At 36.0% G+C, this 17,531-nt stretch overlaps 1 protein-coding gene across 1 annotated transcript; it reads right to left on the bottom strand.

The window, feature by feature from the left end:
- Positions 1-2,831: 2,831 nt before the first annotated feature.
- On the bottom strand, positions 2,832-5,332 carry LOC132177163 (uncharacterized). Its single transcript, XM_059589401.1, has 3 exons — positions 5,125-5,332; positions 4,623-5,014; positions 2,832-3,203 (listed from the first exon to the last, which is right to left on the bottom strand). The coding sequence occupies exons 1-3, from the start codon at positions 5,330-5,332 to the stop codon at positions 2,832-2,834; spliced, it is 972 nt and encodes a 323-aa protein (XP_059445384.1).
- Positions 5,333-17,531: the final 12,199 nt, after the last annotated feature.

The raw sequence follows: 17,531 nt of genomic DNA, 5'->3' as shown, positions 1-17,531 counted from the left end.
AGAGAGTTTTTCTTTACTGGGTATTTGAGAAGGACAGTTGAGTGGGGTGTACAAGGGGTTAAGGGCTTGGGTTTGGGATAAGCTTGGCGGTTGGGAGAAAACTGTACCATTGCCTCAATATTTCTCAATAGTAAGAAGGAGACGGATCACGCCAGATGGGCAGTAGGCATATTACGCGAACCCGTAAACTATTTGTGTACATGTGTGATTGGTGTGTTCGTGTGTTTTCCTTACAATGCCATAAAGGGCTGTGGGAAATTGAGCTAACCAATTGGTATCAATTTTCCCAGCGGGAATAATCTTCTGGCGATCTTTGCTTGTCGTGGAACCTTGACAATAATTTTGTAAATGCCGAGGAACTAATCAGACAAAAATCCATTTCAATAGCCCGTAAATCTTTTGGAATGAGGAGAGAAATGAATGTGTGGTAGTTAGGCTCACACCAAACTTAAGTCTAACATGAGAAAATCGCATGAACTTTCCTTGATGATTTCTTTTAAAAAGATTACTTAGAGAGGGAAAAGTGAGAAAATAACAACCCAACAACTTTAGAAGTTCAGTTAGGGAAACAAAAGAAAGAAAGGGCTGGAAAACAGAGCACACAAGAAGCTCTCAATATATATATATATATATATATATATATATATATATATATATATATATATATATATATGTTGTGCAAAAACCATTGTGCAAAAACCACACGATCACAATTACGGCTAAATAAAGTGAGAACAATCACACACAAGATAACACCAAGATTTAAGTGGTTCCCTCAATGTGAGGTACGTCCACTGGCAGAGGCGATTACGAATAAATTCACTATGAAAGATGGAGTACAAAAATATAGTAGAGAAAAAAAAATCACTTAGACCCAAAACCCCAATACACCCAAATCTCACTATCACACAATAGAGATTATTCTCAAAATGAGAAAACAAAAGACAGGAATACTAACTCTTCTTCTTTTGCTGGGATACGATGGCGGTTGGTCTCTATTTCTTTTTCTCTCCCGCAGTAGCACCCGTTTTATTTTTCTCTGTTATTTTGGCTCCTCCAAAATCAAGAAGAAAACAGGTTTGGTGCTCACTATCTTCGCACTGCAGCCCTCTTGTTTTTCTCTCTTGTCTATCTCTCAAAACCAAGAAGAAAACACACTACCCATCAAGAGGCTGCTTCATCCACAGCTCATGGGAAAAAAGAGTTTATTTATTTATTTTTAATTTAGTAAATGCCAAAAATATTGTACGTGTTAAAAGCATACGCTTCTACATTTGGACGCATACCAGGGTAGGTGAAGATTTTCCATGCTTCTTCCGTAGAAGCGTAAATTGATTGGGAGCTGCATGCGCTTATCTATTAGCAACGCAAGCCACTTATTTCAAGTCATATGCAGGTACATTCAAATACGCTTAATTGATAATTAGTAACACAAAATGCCTTCGAAAATCCCTTAATCATATATTCATATATCATATCATCATCATCATTGTCATATAAATAAAAGCCGAAACCCTTTCCGGAAGTGCTTTAAAATTGCGATATGTGGTGTGAACCTATTTTTTTTAAAGGTTAAACTAGCTTTTTAAGGCATAATTTTTTAACCGGTTTTTTAAGAGTGAATTACATTAATTAATTAGCGTCATTAATTACGTTAATTATATTTCAAGAGTTTTTCATATATAAATTAAGTATTATTAAAATCTGAATCAAATAAAAAAACAAATAATATAAATCAAATGTAATATGTATTAATACATTTAGGATTCTCAAAAAAAAAAAAGACGTTATATATGTATAAAACTGGTTTTTTCTTAAAAAACCGGTCATTTATTGTGTTAATTATATTTCAATATAATCCACATGTCATTAATTATATTATAATCCATGTATTCTTCTTGCTAATTTTTTCTCTATACTATTCATTTTAAATCATACATACTTATAGAAACAAAGATTTAAATTTTTTTATTTAAAGAGGTGAGATATATTTTTATATGTCTTTTTAACTTATAATAAAAAATGATATGTTTAAATTTTAAAATTAAATTATAATGAAAAATCCCGCGCATAGCGCTGGTTATAAGCTAGTTTATATAAATAAAGAAAAAAATGTACTTTCCAGGATGCATGGTTACATCCTAATTGAACCAATACATGGGCTTATGCAAGGCACATTTGGTATGCTAGACTCAAAATAGATCGAGGAGGGATATGAATTGGTAATCCTAAGTATCAATATTACTAGGCATAACATGTTATTATTATTCATTTGTTTGGTTACAACATTAGAATTAACTATTGGATTGCATCTTATATTATAGATTATAGATATAATGGTTTTTTATAATTTACAATTTTATATTTTTAAATCTGTTTATATATAACACTATACAATATTTATTTATACATTACACATTAACTAAAAACAAGAAGTATTTATGTAAATACTTTATATAAAAAATTATATTAATCAACATGTTCATATATTTATATAAATAAGTTTGTAATATAAACTACGTACCATAATATACTAGTTTATATCATAGGAAAATAAATTTTATTATGGAGTTGTGCGGACATGTCAATGTATATATATATATATTACGGAGTTGTAGTTTTATTTATATTATTTTATAATATATATAGGAGAATAATTTGATGAATGTTTATTTGTATTTTTACAAACAAAAATTGTGTTTTACTTTACACAATTTCCTGATATCCTGATATTCCTGGATATCAGGAATAGCTCTTCCCGAGATAAAGGGAAGGGAAACCTAGTTATCAGCTAGGATGAGCGAAACTTGCCCAAAAATTTACCAATTACATTAGTTACAAAACAAGAGCAAAACAGTGAAAGCATCAAGAGAAAGCAGAAAGAAGAATCCTACCTGGCAAGGTATATCATGATTATGTTTGCCTTCATAATGCACCTCTATTTCACGCCCCGAGTGATCAAAGCTATGCCTTTTCTTTGCGCAACATCCACGAGAAGCGCACCTATAATAACTAAGAGCACCACTCAACAAACCCTTCTCACCATATTTTCGCCAGTTGTAACCATCAGAAGATGGTGTTTTCACAAAAGGACCAGTTGGGATGCATTCATTTTTGCTCTTTGCTTGTGAAAGTCTTTTTCCTGGTAGAATCAGGCTTGGAAGAGATGGAAGTGATTTAGGCCAGGACACCCCACGTTGATCCTGAGAAACGTTAAGCAAAGAAAATATAATAAGAAACATAAAACAATTTACTTATTTACATGATCTTATATGAGGAGCTGTTTCTTGATGGTTGCCATGCGGAGTTCATGCCACAAAATTGTAGTTTGAATAACATAAGCCACAGTCCACATATGTAGGGGGTATGTGCCAACCACATATATCATAAGACTCTTCTCCCCACAAAACTTACAAAGTTCACAACTAATAACAATACATAAAGATTTGACAGGAGGGCTGATTTCAATTTTCAAGAACCTTTAAAAGGAGAAAGAAATCATTACTTCACAGCAAGTTTTGGCCTGTGCCTTTTTAAGAACTTGACCAAGATATAAAATTTCTGTTTTGGAGTACACATATGTGGCTTTTAACTTTGTAATAGATTCTACACGACATTCAAAAACACTCCACAAACCATGAAAACACGAATTCTAAATAATTAGTGAAGTATCTTCTCTTCCTTCTGCTGGGACAAGACATGTACACTCACTTAGGAAAAAGAAAAAAGAACAAAAATCCAAAATATTAGAAAAGTAAGAACTACTGGTAGCAACAATCCACCCATATATTCTGCCACCGAGGCCTCCTTAAAGTGAGCAATGTTTAAACAATACCAAGAAAGCTTCCTTCAAAGTCATATCTCCAACCCACCGGCATGCCAACACCGGATCCTAGACCTATCTCCCACCGGCACCTCAAATATATATAAAAAAAATAAAAAAAATTGGTGCCTGGAAAATATACATTTTACTGAAGCATGGACTAGAGCACAAAGAAAAGTAATATTCAAAGTGAAATTCCACACGAAAGCCCCCTTAGACCTAATTAACTCAAAAAGTCAAACTACACCAAGTTGATATTAATATACATTTTAGTTTAATGTCAAAGCCAAGTTGATATTAATATACATTTTAGTTTAATGTCAAAACTTAATGGAACATACTAACTAGTTTCAGTGCTATTAAAATCCAATACCAAGTTAATATTAAAAATCAATACCAATAACATTAACTACAAGAACCCAAGGGGTAGCTCAGTCGACTAAGTATCACGCTTCATGAAACGAAAATTACTAGTTCAAATTTCTCTTTCCGCTCTTTTCGGTTCAAAATAATTACTTATATAATTTTTTTTTTATTTAAAAAAAGCATTAATTACAAAACAATGTAAGAGCAAATTGCAAATTAAAGGATTATGTGGGAAAATGATCATTTTCATTTCAAATTCTCTCAATTTTCTCTATTTAGTGCATTTTGAAGGGTAGTATTGTCCAAAAAATTTAATGATGGTAGTGCATTTTAATGCACTATCCTTCAAAATGCACTAAATGGAGGAAATTGAAAGAATTTAAAATGGACAGATCCTTTTCCGATTATGTGAGGGCAGAAAGAAGAATCGTACCTGTTGAGGGCGGGTCGCAGTAAGGCACCCCTTGGTGGCCCTATACTCGTGCATGATCCAATCAGTGCGCGTGCCATTGGGAACATGGCCCTTATAGAAAACCAAGGTCTTCCTCATACCAATGTCACTGGACGACCTGCTGGACCGGATAGGAAAGTCCTTACCTGTGCTTTCCCAATAGCCCGCCGTGGTGGTTTGCCAACGATGGGAATCGGTTCGCCAATGATGTAAATCCAGAGTATTTTTGCCTGGATTGTCACCAATTTTGAAGCCCAGATTACTAGCAATTTTGCTGTGCGGAAGACTAGGGAGTAGGACGCCAGCATCCCTCTGGTCGTCAAGCCGGCGGAAGAAGAACAACTCCCGTTGGTCCGACTTTATGACCGACAACTCTAAATTTAGCAAGAACATAACACAAGCATGTATCATGCATGCGCCGGCCCCCAGCAAAATTAACAAAAAGGAAATTAACTTGTTTAAAGAGATGGAAGAGAAAAAGTACCAGGCAAATCCCAGGGCTCATAGTCGTAAAAGTTTACCTCGCCAATTAACTGGACCTCGGACTCATGGCCCTCGTTCTTCAACCTCAGGTAGTGGTTTATGAGTTGCTCCTCCGTGGGCCTAAACATGAAACCTGGAAGGAACGATGCCGCTGAGTTCGCCGCGGCCCCTTTCTCTTCTTTTCTTTTCGATCCAACAACCGTTGCCATCCTTTCCCCTTCCGCTCAAGAAACAGCAAGAGAGCTTTTTTATTTTTTTGCTCGCAGTTCGAAAGGATCAACGCAATCTTTCACTCTGCCCAATATTGCAATCCGGTGCAATATCTAATAGGACAGGGGTATCTATGAGAGAGTAGAAGACTCTTATCTATCCAATATATAGATATAGATATATAAGATGGATATAGTCTTGTATATGAGTGGAGGAGAAGGCTATCTATCCATCAAGTAAAGGTAAAATTGGTAATCTCCGTTTCTTCTTGAGTCAACGGCTAAGCATTGGGAGCCGGAAGCTCCATATCTTTTACTCTGCATCGAGTTCCTGATCACCGTCTACGCGCGTGTTGATGATTTCGTTGAGCTGCTATACTCATATATTAAAGGTTAGTCTTCTTATCCATTTCTGTCACTACTATTTGGATTTGGAGGTTTACGCTAATGAAGTTCTCCAGCCTGTTAGACAATTTGTATGCTTTTTTTCTTTTTTGATTCGGAAAAATCTCACAACTGAATGCACCCTAAGTGTTCAATTTGGCTGGAACTTTGTTAAACCTGATCCGATCGTTTTGGGCAATCCAATATCGAATGACTATACGAGAGCTTGTGTTTGAGGTGCATTACGGTGGTAAGATTAATAGGGGGTTTACATGCACATATGTGGGGGGTGACGTAGATGTGCATGATGAGACGTATGACAAGGATAAGTTGTCATTTTTTGAGATTGAGGGTATGGTAAAAACATATGGATACAAGTCAGGGGATTTGGTGTATTACTTAGAGCCAGGTTGTAGTTTTCAAGGTGGTTTGAAATTAATTTCATCAGATCATAATGTCTTGGAAATGGTTGCTGCACATAAAGGAGTACCGGTTATTGAGTTGTACCTCGTTTCATTTGATGAGCCTGCAGTTAATGATGATGAATATGAAGACGATAATGATGATGATGATGATGGTGAACATGGTAAAAATAGTAGGATGGATCGAGATGATCCTTATTGGGAAGAAGTTTTCGAACTGGACTTGTTTGATGAAGATAATAACCTTCCTAGGCCATCCATGGCAGGGGAAAATGTTGAGGAGGGTGATGTTGAGGGTAATGAGGAGGGTGATGGGGAGGGTAATGAGGATGATGATGGGGGTGAGGATAATGATGAGGAGGATGAGAGTGATGAGGTGGCGGAGGATGATAACCAAAATACAAATGCAAAGGGAGCTGGAAAAGAGAGTGGAGGGGGTAAGTGCTATGGTGATGAGGTTGAGGATGATGATGCAAACTCTACCATGGCCCGAAGTGACATTCTTGTATCCCCTCCTATAAGTGACAAGGAGAATGAGGTTTCATCTGCTGCCAGATTTGTAACTAGGCGAACAGAGTTTCAACAAACTGACATGTCGAATCCATAGTTGAGTAATGGGCAGATGTTTCCCTCAATCAAAGTCTTTAGACAAGCAATTAGGGAGAACAATTTAAAGAAAGGTAAGGATATAAGGTTTAAAAAAATTACCTAACCAAATGTATTGTCGTATGCAGGGATCCAGGTTGTAGGTATTGGGTTTATGGTCATAAATGCAATGATCAAGATTCATTTGAAATTAGATCGATACAAGACAAACACACTTGTACAAGGCAGCATAGGAATTCGACTGTGAAATCTGGATGGATTGCTGATAAACTTGTTAATAAGTTTAGAGTGCAACCTAACATGCTGTTGAAGGCAATTCTTGGGGAAGTGCAGGACAAGTGGGGTGTTGATGTTAATAAATGCCAATTGTATAGAGCTAGAAGAATTGCAAAGGAAATGCTTCATGGCAAAGACAAGCTGCAATACAGGAAGCTTTGGGATTATTGTGAAACCATTAGACAAACAAATCGAGGTAGTTGTGTCATGATGAAGGTTGATAGACCTTTACCTGACCATCTAGCATGTTTCCAAAGGTTGTATTTCTCATTGGTTGCCATGAAAAAAGGTTTTCGAGCTCGTTGTAGGCCCATCATTGGGTTGGATGGATGCTTTTTGAAATGGACTTATAAGGGACAACTTTTGTCGGCCATTTCGAGGGATGGCAATAATAACATGTACCCAGTGGCTCTTGCAGTTGTTGAGGCAGAAACCAAAGACAGTTAGGTATGGTTTCTTGAGACTTTGGTCTCAGATCTTGGCATCTTTCCTGCACAAGGATGAACATTTATTTCTGATCGTCAAAAAGGTAACTATATTATAAGTTCATTAGGTTCATTTGTTTTTGTTTTTCATTGTTTTCATCAAAAGATAACCAAGTGTTGTTTATTACTCCTTGTGGTTGTAGGGGCTGCAACCAGCGTTTGACGTGGTGCTTTTCGGGGATGACCATCGGTTCTGTGTGAGGCATTTGTATGAGAACTATAGAGATGCAGGTCATCGTGGTCTTGTATTGAAAGACAAGTTATGGGCTGCGGCTACAGCATGCATTGAAGCTGAATTCCATAAGAAAATGGATGAATTAAAGCATAAAAGTGAGGATGCATACAACTATTTGTCAAATGTTGACCCAAGCTCATGGTCCAGGGCTTGGTTCAATACATTCCCGAGGTGTGATCTACTTGTCAACAACCTCTGTGAGTGCTTCAATTCTTACATCCTGAATGTGCGTAACCTGCCAATCATATCGATGATGAAATTTATAAGGAAGAAGTTGATGAAGAGATATCAAACGAAGAGGGGTGGCATCCACACCATGACTGGGAGGTTATGTCCAAGGGTTGTTGCCAAATTGGATGAAATTGGACAGGTTGCTGGGCATTGCGACAGCACATATGCTGGGGCTGAGTTATACGAAGTAACACACAATAATAAATAGTATGTTGTGAATTTGTTGAGGAAAACTTGTGGCTGTAGACAGTGGGATATGACAGGAATTCCATGTGCACATGCAATGTCAGCAATTTGGTTTTTTAATGCAAACCCCGAAGATTATGTAGATGATTGGTATAGTGTTGAGATGTATAAAAAAGCCTATGATGACATTGTGTATTCAATGCCTGGAGAGGATCAATGGGTGAAGACTAAGTATGACCAAGTGGACCCCCCCATAAGTAGAATACAACCAGGGAGGCCGAGAAAAGTAAGGGCAAGGGGTCCAGAAGTGCCGATTAACCAATACCGTATAAGGAAGGGTGGAGTGAGGATGAGATGCAGCAAATGCAGAGGGATTGGACATAATAGCAGAACATGTCTACGGAATAGAATAGAGGTAGTGAATTACAATAGAGGAAGCAGTAATGTAAGACAACAGGAGGTGAGTTACTAAATGTTCATCTTTTTTTTTTTTCTTCTTCTCAAATACTCCTGTTCATTATATTGTATTGTATTATGTTAATATTTGACAAGTTTATTATCATAGGTACAAGATGGTAGTGGTCGAAGTGTACATGGTCAGAACCCAACTCTCCAGCCAATCATTGAGGCTGAAACAGTAAGTGATAAACTATTTAAATGTCATTACTCATTGCCATTAGTTCATTACATTTGATTTACCAAGTTTACATCATATTTGCAAATTTCACAAGATACTGGTGCATCTTCTAGAGGTAGAGGGAGTACTAGGGGTAGGGGTAAGGGTAGGGATAGAGGTAGAGGTAGAGGTCAGTTTCAACCTACCCCAGAAAGGTCTACTAGACTGCAAAGGGGTGGACCAAGGATTAGGGGAGGGACTACTGGACTGCATATTGGTGGACCAAAGACTAGGGGTGGAGGTAGAGATCAGTTTCAGGGTACTGTCCACATAGTCAGATTGTATGGGCCTTCTCAACATCAAACACCACAGTCTCAAGGCAATGCTAGTATGAGCAAACTATTTATAATATTATTTCATTGTGGTGCATTTTACTTTTGGATGACACAATAAAATGTTATTTCAATTATAATAGTATTTCAACTATTTAATATTGTAAAATGTTACATAGTTTCAGGGTACTGTCAACACCGTAAGGTTGTATGGACCACCTAATACACAGTCCGCACAGTCAGAGAGGAATGCTAGTGTTAATGTGAGTACTTCAACCCACTAAGTGTTTCTTTTGTTAAATTATTATACACTTCAATTTAACTTGACGAATGATGTTAATTAAATGATATTATTTATGTTTAGAAGAATCGATACACTACTCCATCGATTCATTTGGCACATGGATTATTTCAGTTTGGCTTGGATTTTTTTTTTTTTGTTTCGAAGAGCATGAATGAAGTTAATGAAAGTTCACAACAAATGCTTAGCTTGAATATATCGTTTAAAGTGTGTAAGTTTAACAGGTAATAGGAAAATTAGGTGGTTAATGTGGTTAATGGAGTAGGAGGTTGTTTGTGTGATTTATGCATGTGATTACCGATGATGTAATTATTAATAGGGACTTTGATATTTAGTTGGAAACTTTCAGATTTTGCCTTTATTTTTTTTATATGATTTTTCAATTTTGATAATTAGATCTTACAGTTTTTTTTTTTTTTTTTCTTTCTTTTCAAATAGTTCCTGCATGTGCCTTTATGGTCTAATTAATTAATGGCATGACACGCCATACTAATAAATTAATGTCACATGACTCTCATTTGACATGTTAATTTTTTGCCCAATTTAGAAGATGAATTGTATATAAGGAGTGTTTATATAGAATTAATTTATCGTTCGTGAATTACTATGTGCATGACTAACTAATCCTCAGTACCTATTTTGATGAAATTGAAATAAAATAAATCCAGGTTGCAAATCGACTAAAATATTGCCAATTAGAAACAATATCTGTTGTCATCCAAAGTAGCTTCACTTTCTAAACAATTTAAAAAGGATAGTAGACTCCATGTGGGTGCTTACGCTTTGATTCCATTGAATTTGATAGTTGGTTAATGTGAGCCCATACTTGTCGACGCAGGAACATGGAACATCGCAACCAGAAGGGTCTGCTCAACCAAGTGGATCTTCTCAACCTTCTCAACCACAGTTGGGGCGTATTACTGCATGTACATCAACGCCTGCCAGAAGAGGTAAAACTATTATACATAACGTGCAGAAAGCAATTGCAGTAATTGAGGCTAACAAGAGAAAAAGGAAGAAGCTAGATTGGCAAAAGTATTAGATCCAAGGAAATGGATTACTACAAAGACAATTGGTTATTTTGGATGTGTGTGTATATATATATATATATGGTTGATGCTACAATTTGATCATTTTGGATGTGTAATATATATATGGTTAATGTTTAGACACATTTACAAAACCATTATTATTTGTGATAGAAAATTGAACTTGAACTTAATTTCCCAAAATCATTTCCTTATATCATGAACATACTCTTAACTACAATTGCACACGAAAAACACCAATTAGACTAGGATTATGTGTAAACCCTGCTTTATAGAACACAAGCAATGCAATTCAATTGGAATAGGTGAATGTACAAACAATTGAAACTCCTCAAATTGTCATATCAGGAAATTGAAATTGAAACACCTCAAACATATACCTACTAACACATAGGTTTCGCACTTCAATACAACCCATTAAATAATAGTCCTTAAACTACATAGGTTTCTCCCTCTCACGGCAACATTGCCCTACTAACAGATCAAACAAGTGGCCAATGACATCCTTAAGTTTTTTTTGATGCTAGTGTTTTTGCACTTTTCAACAGCAATCTGCAACGTAAACTTCGCCAATTCAGTTTCAAAACCTTTCTTCTGATCAGCTATTTGGGCATTGAACTGTGACACAGGGAGCATAGCTTCTTCGTCAACCCACATAAAATAATCACAACCACGATCACCTTCACTCTGCATATTTCATAAATGAGAATTACTAACCAATTCACAAACATAGTGTAATATAATTTAGTGCTAACTGAAAAAACAATGGAGTTCTTCAAAGTCATCTTGTAATAATTACGAACTCAAATTAATTGAAACAAGCCAAAACTCGTTGGATAGAAAAAAGGATGCAAGAATTATGATTGTCATGGGAGTGTAAATTAAAGCACATACTAGTTGGATTCAGGAGCATTACTTGGCACTGCTCACATGGCACGCTCTTACTGGTGAGAGTAGCAAGTTGATGCACTCAGTTTTTTGCGAAATTAATCATCTGTCAATAAATTTTCCTTCTCTTTTTTGCCTGACACAAATTAGGAAACTACTAGCCTGCTTTCTTTTTTTCTTTTTTTTTTCAAAGTTAATAATTTGACCATTTCTTTTCAAATAGTTTATATTACTTCATTTAAATATACAGATAAGTTCAATATAAATTCTCACCCATTAATAAATATTCCAATAGGTTCACATTTGATGAGTGCCACTCATACAATTGTGGATATTCTAATCTTTTTCCTCCTCGCGGCCACAGAACTAAAAAACATGGAACATGTCACCTCAACTAATAACATTTAGGATGAGGAATTCTGACGTAAGATTAATTAGAAATTTGAAGTCAAAAGAGAAAGTAGTGGAAAAAACCAATTTATATTATTTTTCTTATTTGGTAAAATATATATATTTTTTTTTACTTGATTAATGAATGATGATCCTTACAAAAAAAAAAAAAAAAAAAAAATTTAATGTCTCCTCAAACAATGGAGTTCTTCATGTACTATTTTAGCACTCCATTTCCATTTCGGAAATAGCCTACTTGTGACATCAAGGCATAAGGACAGGAAACAAACTATCATATAGTAATAATTAATAATTATCAACTCAAATTTTCAAGTAATTTACATTTCCCACAGAGGGCTAACAAAAGGGGTAGCTCCAATTCATTTTTGCAGCAACTTGCATAGCCCCAACATCAAAATTAATCAAACTCAGATGACCTAAATTTTAAAATTGACAATCCAACATACCAATTCTACAACCATAAAACACGCACAGAAAGTGAGTCTTCAAAGAGTATAAGTCATTATTTTTTGTATCAAACTTAAATAATCAAATTTTCCATTCCACTTAGAGGCAAACAGGTGGGACAGTTCCGGTTCATTTTTTAACCACACAAAAAAAAAAAAAAAAAAATCCAGTTGAAATACCCAGCAGCCCTAAATCAACAACATCAACGTCGAACACATCTCGTAGAAGAGACCCACAAATCCAAACCAACAATCATTGTACAAAATTCAAACAAACGGAGAAACGAAGAAAGAAAGAAATCGAAAACCCTTAATTTTTAAATCCCTAAATTCGCACCTTGTATTTACCGCATCCAATAAAACTTCTACCAAGATTTTTCTGCGTGCGAGAAGTCATCACTGGTGATTCAATTCTGCACAGGCATTTCGTACACGCAGAGGTAAACTCCGCTGGTGAACTTTCCACCGATAGTACACAACCACTCGCACCATCATCAGCGAACTCACTTCCAATCTTCTCCATTGTTGATGAGTTGTTGGCCGAAATCTTCAAAGTCAGACTTCTTTCCCCCTACGATTTTGGTGTTTAATGGGTTGGGTAAGAAAACCCTAAAATCGTTGCAGGATTTGCGTGATATGGGAGACGATCCGATTGGGCTGTTTGGACGGAATGATTTGTGGCTTTTTCAGTTTTGCCAGTTTTGCGGGACAATGGGACGATCGGCGTGAGGGGACGACCGGCACGATCGGCTGGAATACCGGAGCTGTGCGTGGGAGACGATCCGATTGGGTTGTTTGGATAGAATGATTTGTGGTTTGTTTGGTTTTGCAGGTTTTGAGAGACGACGGGACGATCGGCGTGAGGGGGACGACCGACGTGATCGGCTGGATGACCGCAGCTGTGCGTGTGGAGAAGAGGATCGGCGAAGGCTGTGCATGAGGGGGAGGACCTGTGCTGCGTGGGTTGGCTGCTTTGGAGTTTTGTTCACTTAACCTAAGCAAAACGGCGACGTTTTGCTTAGGGTAAGTGAACCTTTTTTGGAGTAAAACGGCGCTGTTTTGCTCCTCCTTAAAAGAAAAGAAAAAAAAAATATACATACAAGGGCATTTTTGTAACTTACGCGTAACCAAACGACGTCGTTTTGTAGTTTCCGTCCAGACTGACGGTTTCGACTAATGGAGTGGCCAAAATGCGACAGTTTGGTAGTTGGGGGGTTACTTTATGACTTTTAGAACATCAATTGGCTAAATCAAAACGTTTAGTAGTTTGGGGAGGGGAGGGGCTTTTTTATATTTTTCCCAAAAATATGAGCAAAATACTAATACTATCTATTTCAAGAAAAATTACATCTTTAGCCCCAGTGCTCAGTGTGATTTTCACTCTTATTCTCAATGTCAATTCTTGCAATGCCCTTCACCCCCAAACTTGTATTCTTTCACTCACCAATGTCATTCCAAAATTCTTACATTGTCTCCTACCTTTTTAAAAAAAAATTAAAAAAAAAAAAAAATTAAAAAAATTTGGTGCAAAAGTAATGTGACATGAAATAATCCGGGACATTATTTCCTTTTTTTAATTTTTTTATAAAAAAAAAAAATTTATGGGCAATATGGGAATTTTGGGATGAAATTGGTCGAATTGAAAAAAATTTGCAAATTTGGGAGGGTGCATTGCAAAAATTGAAATATTGGAGGTCGAATTAAAAATTGCCCCAAATTTTGGTGAGGTAACGTGTACTTTTTCCATTATTTCATATAGAACTAAAATTCAACAATGTATGTAAAAAAAAAAAAAAAATCAATAACGTACATCAAGTTGTCATACAAACTGAAGTGCTTTGAGTGTGAAACAAAAATCAATAATAACTAGAGTGAAAGGACAAACCGTTGTTGATTGATGACTTCAAGGGAAAATTGTGTGGGCGGGGTAAGTTCGTCTATTGAACGCGTTTTCTGTTGCTTTGAATTTGAGGAAACTTCATTGAAGACCTTTGAACTTTCACCCGTTTTGAAATACCCCCCTTAAACTTTAAAATCTCTCAATTTAGTCCCCTGAACTTTCAATTACTCTCAATTTGGACACTTCCGTCAATTTTAGTCGTTAAAAATACAAAAAAAAAGACCAAAATATCTATGATTTTTGTTTTTTTTTTTTTTTAAATAAAAAAACGTTTTGGAAGTTGGAATTTTATACAAAAGTCAGGGATATAAATGTCTTGTAACGTTTAAAATCTGACGGAGGGATCCAAATTGAGAGCAATTGAAAGTTTAGGAGACTAAATTGAGAGATTTTGAAGTTCAGTGGGGGTTTATCAAATCGGGTGGAAGTTCAGAGGTCTATAGTGAAGTTTCCCCTTTGAATGTCGATGATAGATAGCATCAACACCGACTTTAGCTCAAGAGCTAAAATTCGTTGGTTCTGCAGTGCAATTATCTCAAGTAGGTAGTTGTCTAGTGTGTGAACAACTGCATCCCTTTTCCTCCATCTCATTGCATGGAAATTTTTTTGTCTTAAACGAATCCCTACTTGGCATGAATTTCATCAAGTCTTACTAGTGGGCTCTATTATTGTGTTTTATCCACCAAAATTGCGTAATTTAAAAATTTACTATTTTTTAAAAAAAATTGTAATGGATCGTAATCAACTTTTACCACCTCAAAGAAACCAAATTGAATTTTGTTACAAGGAAAGTGGCAAGGAGCTTGTGGGGGTGTCAACACTTGGATTGGTGTTTTCTAGGGTTGAGAGGGGCTTCCAGAGGTATTTTGCTAATGTGGGATAGGAAGGTGGTGGATAAGTCGGATGATTGTGTGAGGAGATTTTCTATTGCGTGTTCTTTTAGGTGCATTAGTGATAATTGTGAGTGGGGATTTGCGAGGTTGTATGGACCCAATAATGATAATGATATGAGATTGCTTTGGGACGAATTGGTTGGAGTAGTGAGTCGGTGGGAGAAGCCTCGGTGCATTGAGGGAGATTTTAATGTTATTTGTTATCCGAGTGAGAGATCAGGTGATACCTGTGTGTGTCCCTAGCTATGGGGGAGTTTTCAGATTTCATATTTGAACAGGGGCTCATGGACATCTCTCTTGTGGGCGGCAAATTCACACTGTCTTATAATCGTGATGATTAGTGTCGGTCAAGAATTGATAGATTTTTAGTTTCTTCTGATTGTGAAGAATAGTTTTTTGATGTAGTTTAGAGGACATGTCCTTGACTCTTGCCATATCATTTTTTGTTGATGCAAGATTGTGGGGAGGAACACGGTATTTCAAGTTTGAAAATATGTGGCTAACGTCTGCAGGCTTCGTGGATCAAGTGAAAGAATGGTGGAAGTCTTATCACTTTCAGGGTTCCCTAGTTTTGTTTTTGTGAGTAAGTTGGAAGCTGATTTAAGAAAAAATGCTCATTAAATGAGTAGGTCTCGTTTGGCAACACTTGTTAAGGATAACTTTTTGCTTTTTAGGAAAAAACCAAAAGCAATAACAAACATATCAAAACACAAAATACTCATAGAATATTCAAAATTACTTTCATCTTTATGTCACATCACAACCAAAAAACAAAAAGCATAATCTAAAAAGTTTTACCAAACGAACTGTAATGTTTTGCTTGACCAAGGGTATATGCCCAAGGAAGAAAATATATTACATGTATCTGAGTTCTATCCTCTACTAAGAAATCCCGCCCCCTCAACACCCAACCTTGTTGCCTACCACTGCCACTGCCACTGCCACAATGCTATCTCAACTATCCCTTAGAAAAACATTCACTACAAAAAATTACAATTTATTGACGGAGGTTTACCGACGTGTCAGATGGCCTGACACGTCAGTAAACACTCCTGACGGGGCCATCCTCACGTGTGTAAGGCGTGAAGAATGTGGGTGTCAGGAAATGAGAATTCCTGACGTGCCATTTTTGGCACGTCAGGAATTCCTGACGTGTCAATTTTTGACACGTCAGGAAATGCTGACGTGTTGATTTCAACACGTCAAAAAGAATTCCTGACGTGTCAACTTATGACACGTCAGGAATTCCTGACATGTCAATTTTTGACACGTTAGAAAATTTTTTTGACGTGTCAACGTGGCGCGTCAAAAAATTTCTGACGTGTGGAAAATATGACACGTCAGGAATTCTTTTTGACACGTCAATAATTCCTGACGTGTCAAATAATGACACGTCAAGAATTCTTGACGTGTGAAAAATTGACACGTCAGGAATTATTGACGTGTCATTATTTGACACGTCAGGAATTCCTGACGTGTCAAAAATTGACACGTCAATAACTTTGGTTCGTTTTGAAATTTTTTTTCCCTCCCCCCTATATTTTTTGTGATTAATTTCAGGACTATACCCGAATTTTGTGTTACGATTAACCTGATATTCAATCTATCCATCAAATCCATGTAAATAATATACAATTTTTCCATCAAATAATATACATCATATCCATTAACAGCAATCACAAATTATCCAAGAAAACTAACTTCAACACATCATAATATCACAAATAACATAATATATATACACCAATGGCAACCTATCCATCAAAACTAACTTCAACACGCCAAAATGACTCAAATCACAAACTATACACCAAGACTAACTTCAACACACCAAAATGACACAAATAACATAATATACACCAATCACACAAACTATCAACGAAAACAAACTTCAACACACCAAAAATGGCACATACTAACTATATATACACCAATTACAAACTATCCACCAATTACAAACTATCCACCAAAACAAACTTCAACACATCAAAAATGACACATACTAACATAATATACACCAATCACAAATATAATTACATCAACTTATACACAAGTGTGAATGGCCTAAAATTCTCAACCAGACTATCGATCATTGACATCCATAGCATCCTCTTGACGATGTCCATTACCTACAAATGATAAAACAAACAATATTCACCAATAAAGCAACCACCAAACAAATAAAATCCACTAACTGCAGATGATAATACAAACAATCATTGAGCCCGAATACAAACAATCACGTCAGTAACGTGAAAGAAAAATGACTGAATATTCACCCAACTCAGTTGCATGTTAATTCTTCCACAGTAAATGATATAACTAAAATATATAAAACTTTGAAGGTAGCAGAAAATTCATATAAAAAACAATAGAAAAACATTAAGTCAATATATATGCATGGTCACAGAGCAATCAGTAATATATAGACATGAGAGAATGAACTTCGTTTTTCTCATGGCAATTATATGAGACATATGATATTTTTCTTTTTTCCATTGCAATTATAGAACTTCCATATAGGTTATTAATGTTGGG

Source organism: Corylus avellana, chromosome ca4, assembly GCF_901000735.1.
Source record: "Corylus avellana chromosome ca4, CavTom2PMs-1.0".
In the NCBI taxonomy this organism is placed as follows: Eukaryota; Viridiplantae; Streptophyta; class Magnoliopsida; order Fagales; family Betulaceae; genus Corylus; species Corylus avellana.
Note: the sequence above shows the minus strand (reverse complement) of the source record. Positions and strands in the feature narration are given on the sequence as shown.

Coding starts and splice junctions, on each gene's coding strand:
- LOC132177163 (XM_059589401.1), bottom strand. CDS start 5,332: ATGGCAACGGTTGTTGGATCGAAAAGAAAAGAAGAGAAAGGGGCCGCG. Junction 5,015..5,124: donor TGAGCCCTGGGATTTGCCTG/GTACTTTTTCTC, acceptor TGCTAAATTTAG/AGTTGTCGGTCATAAAGTCG. Junction 3,204..4,622: donor CTGCGACCCGCCCTCAACAG/GTACGATTCTTC, acceptor AACGTTTCTCAG/GATCAACGTGGGGTGTCCTG.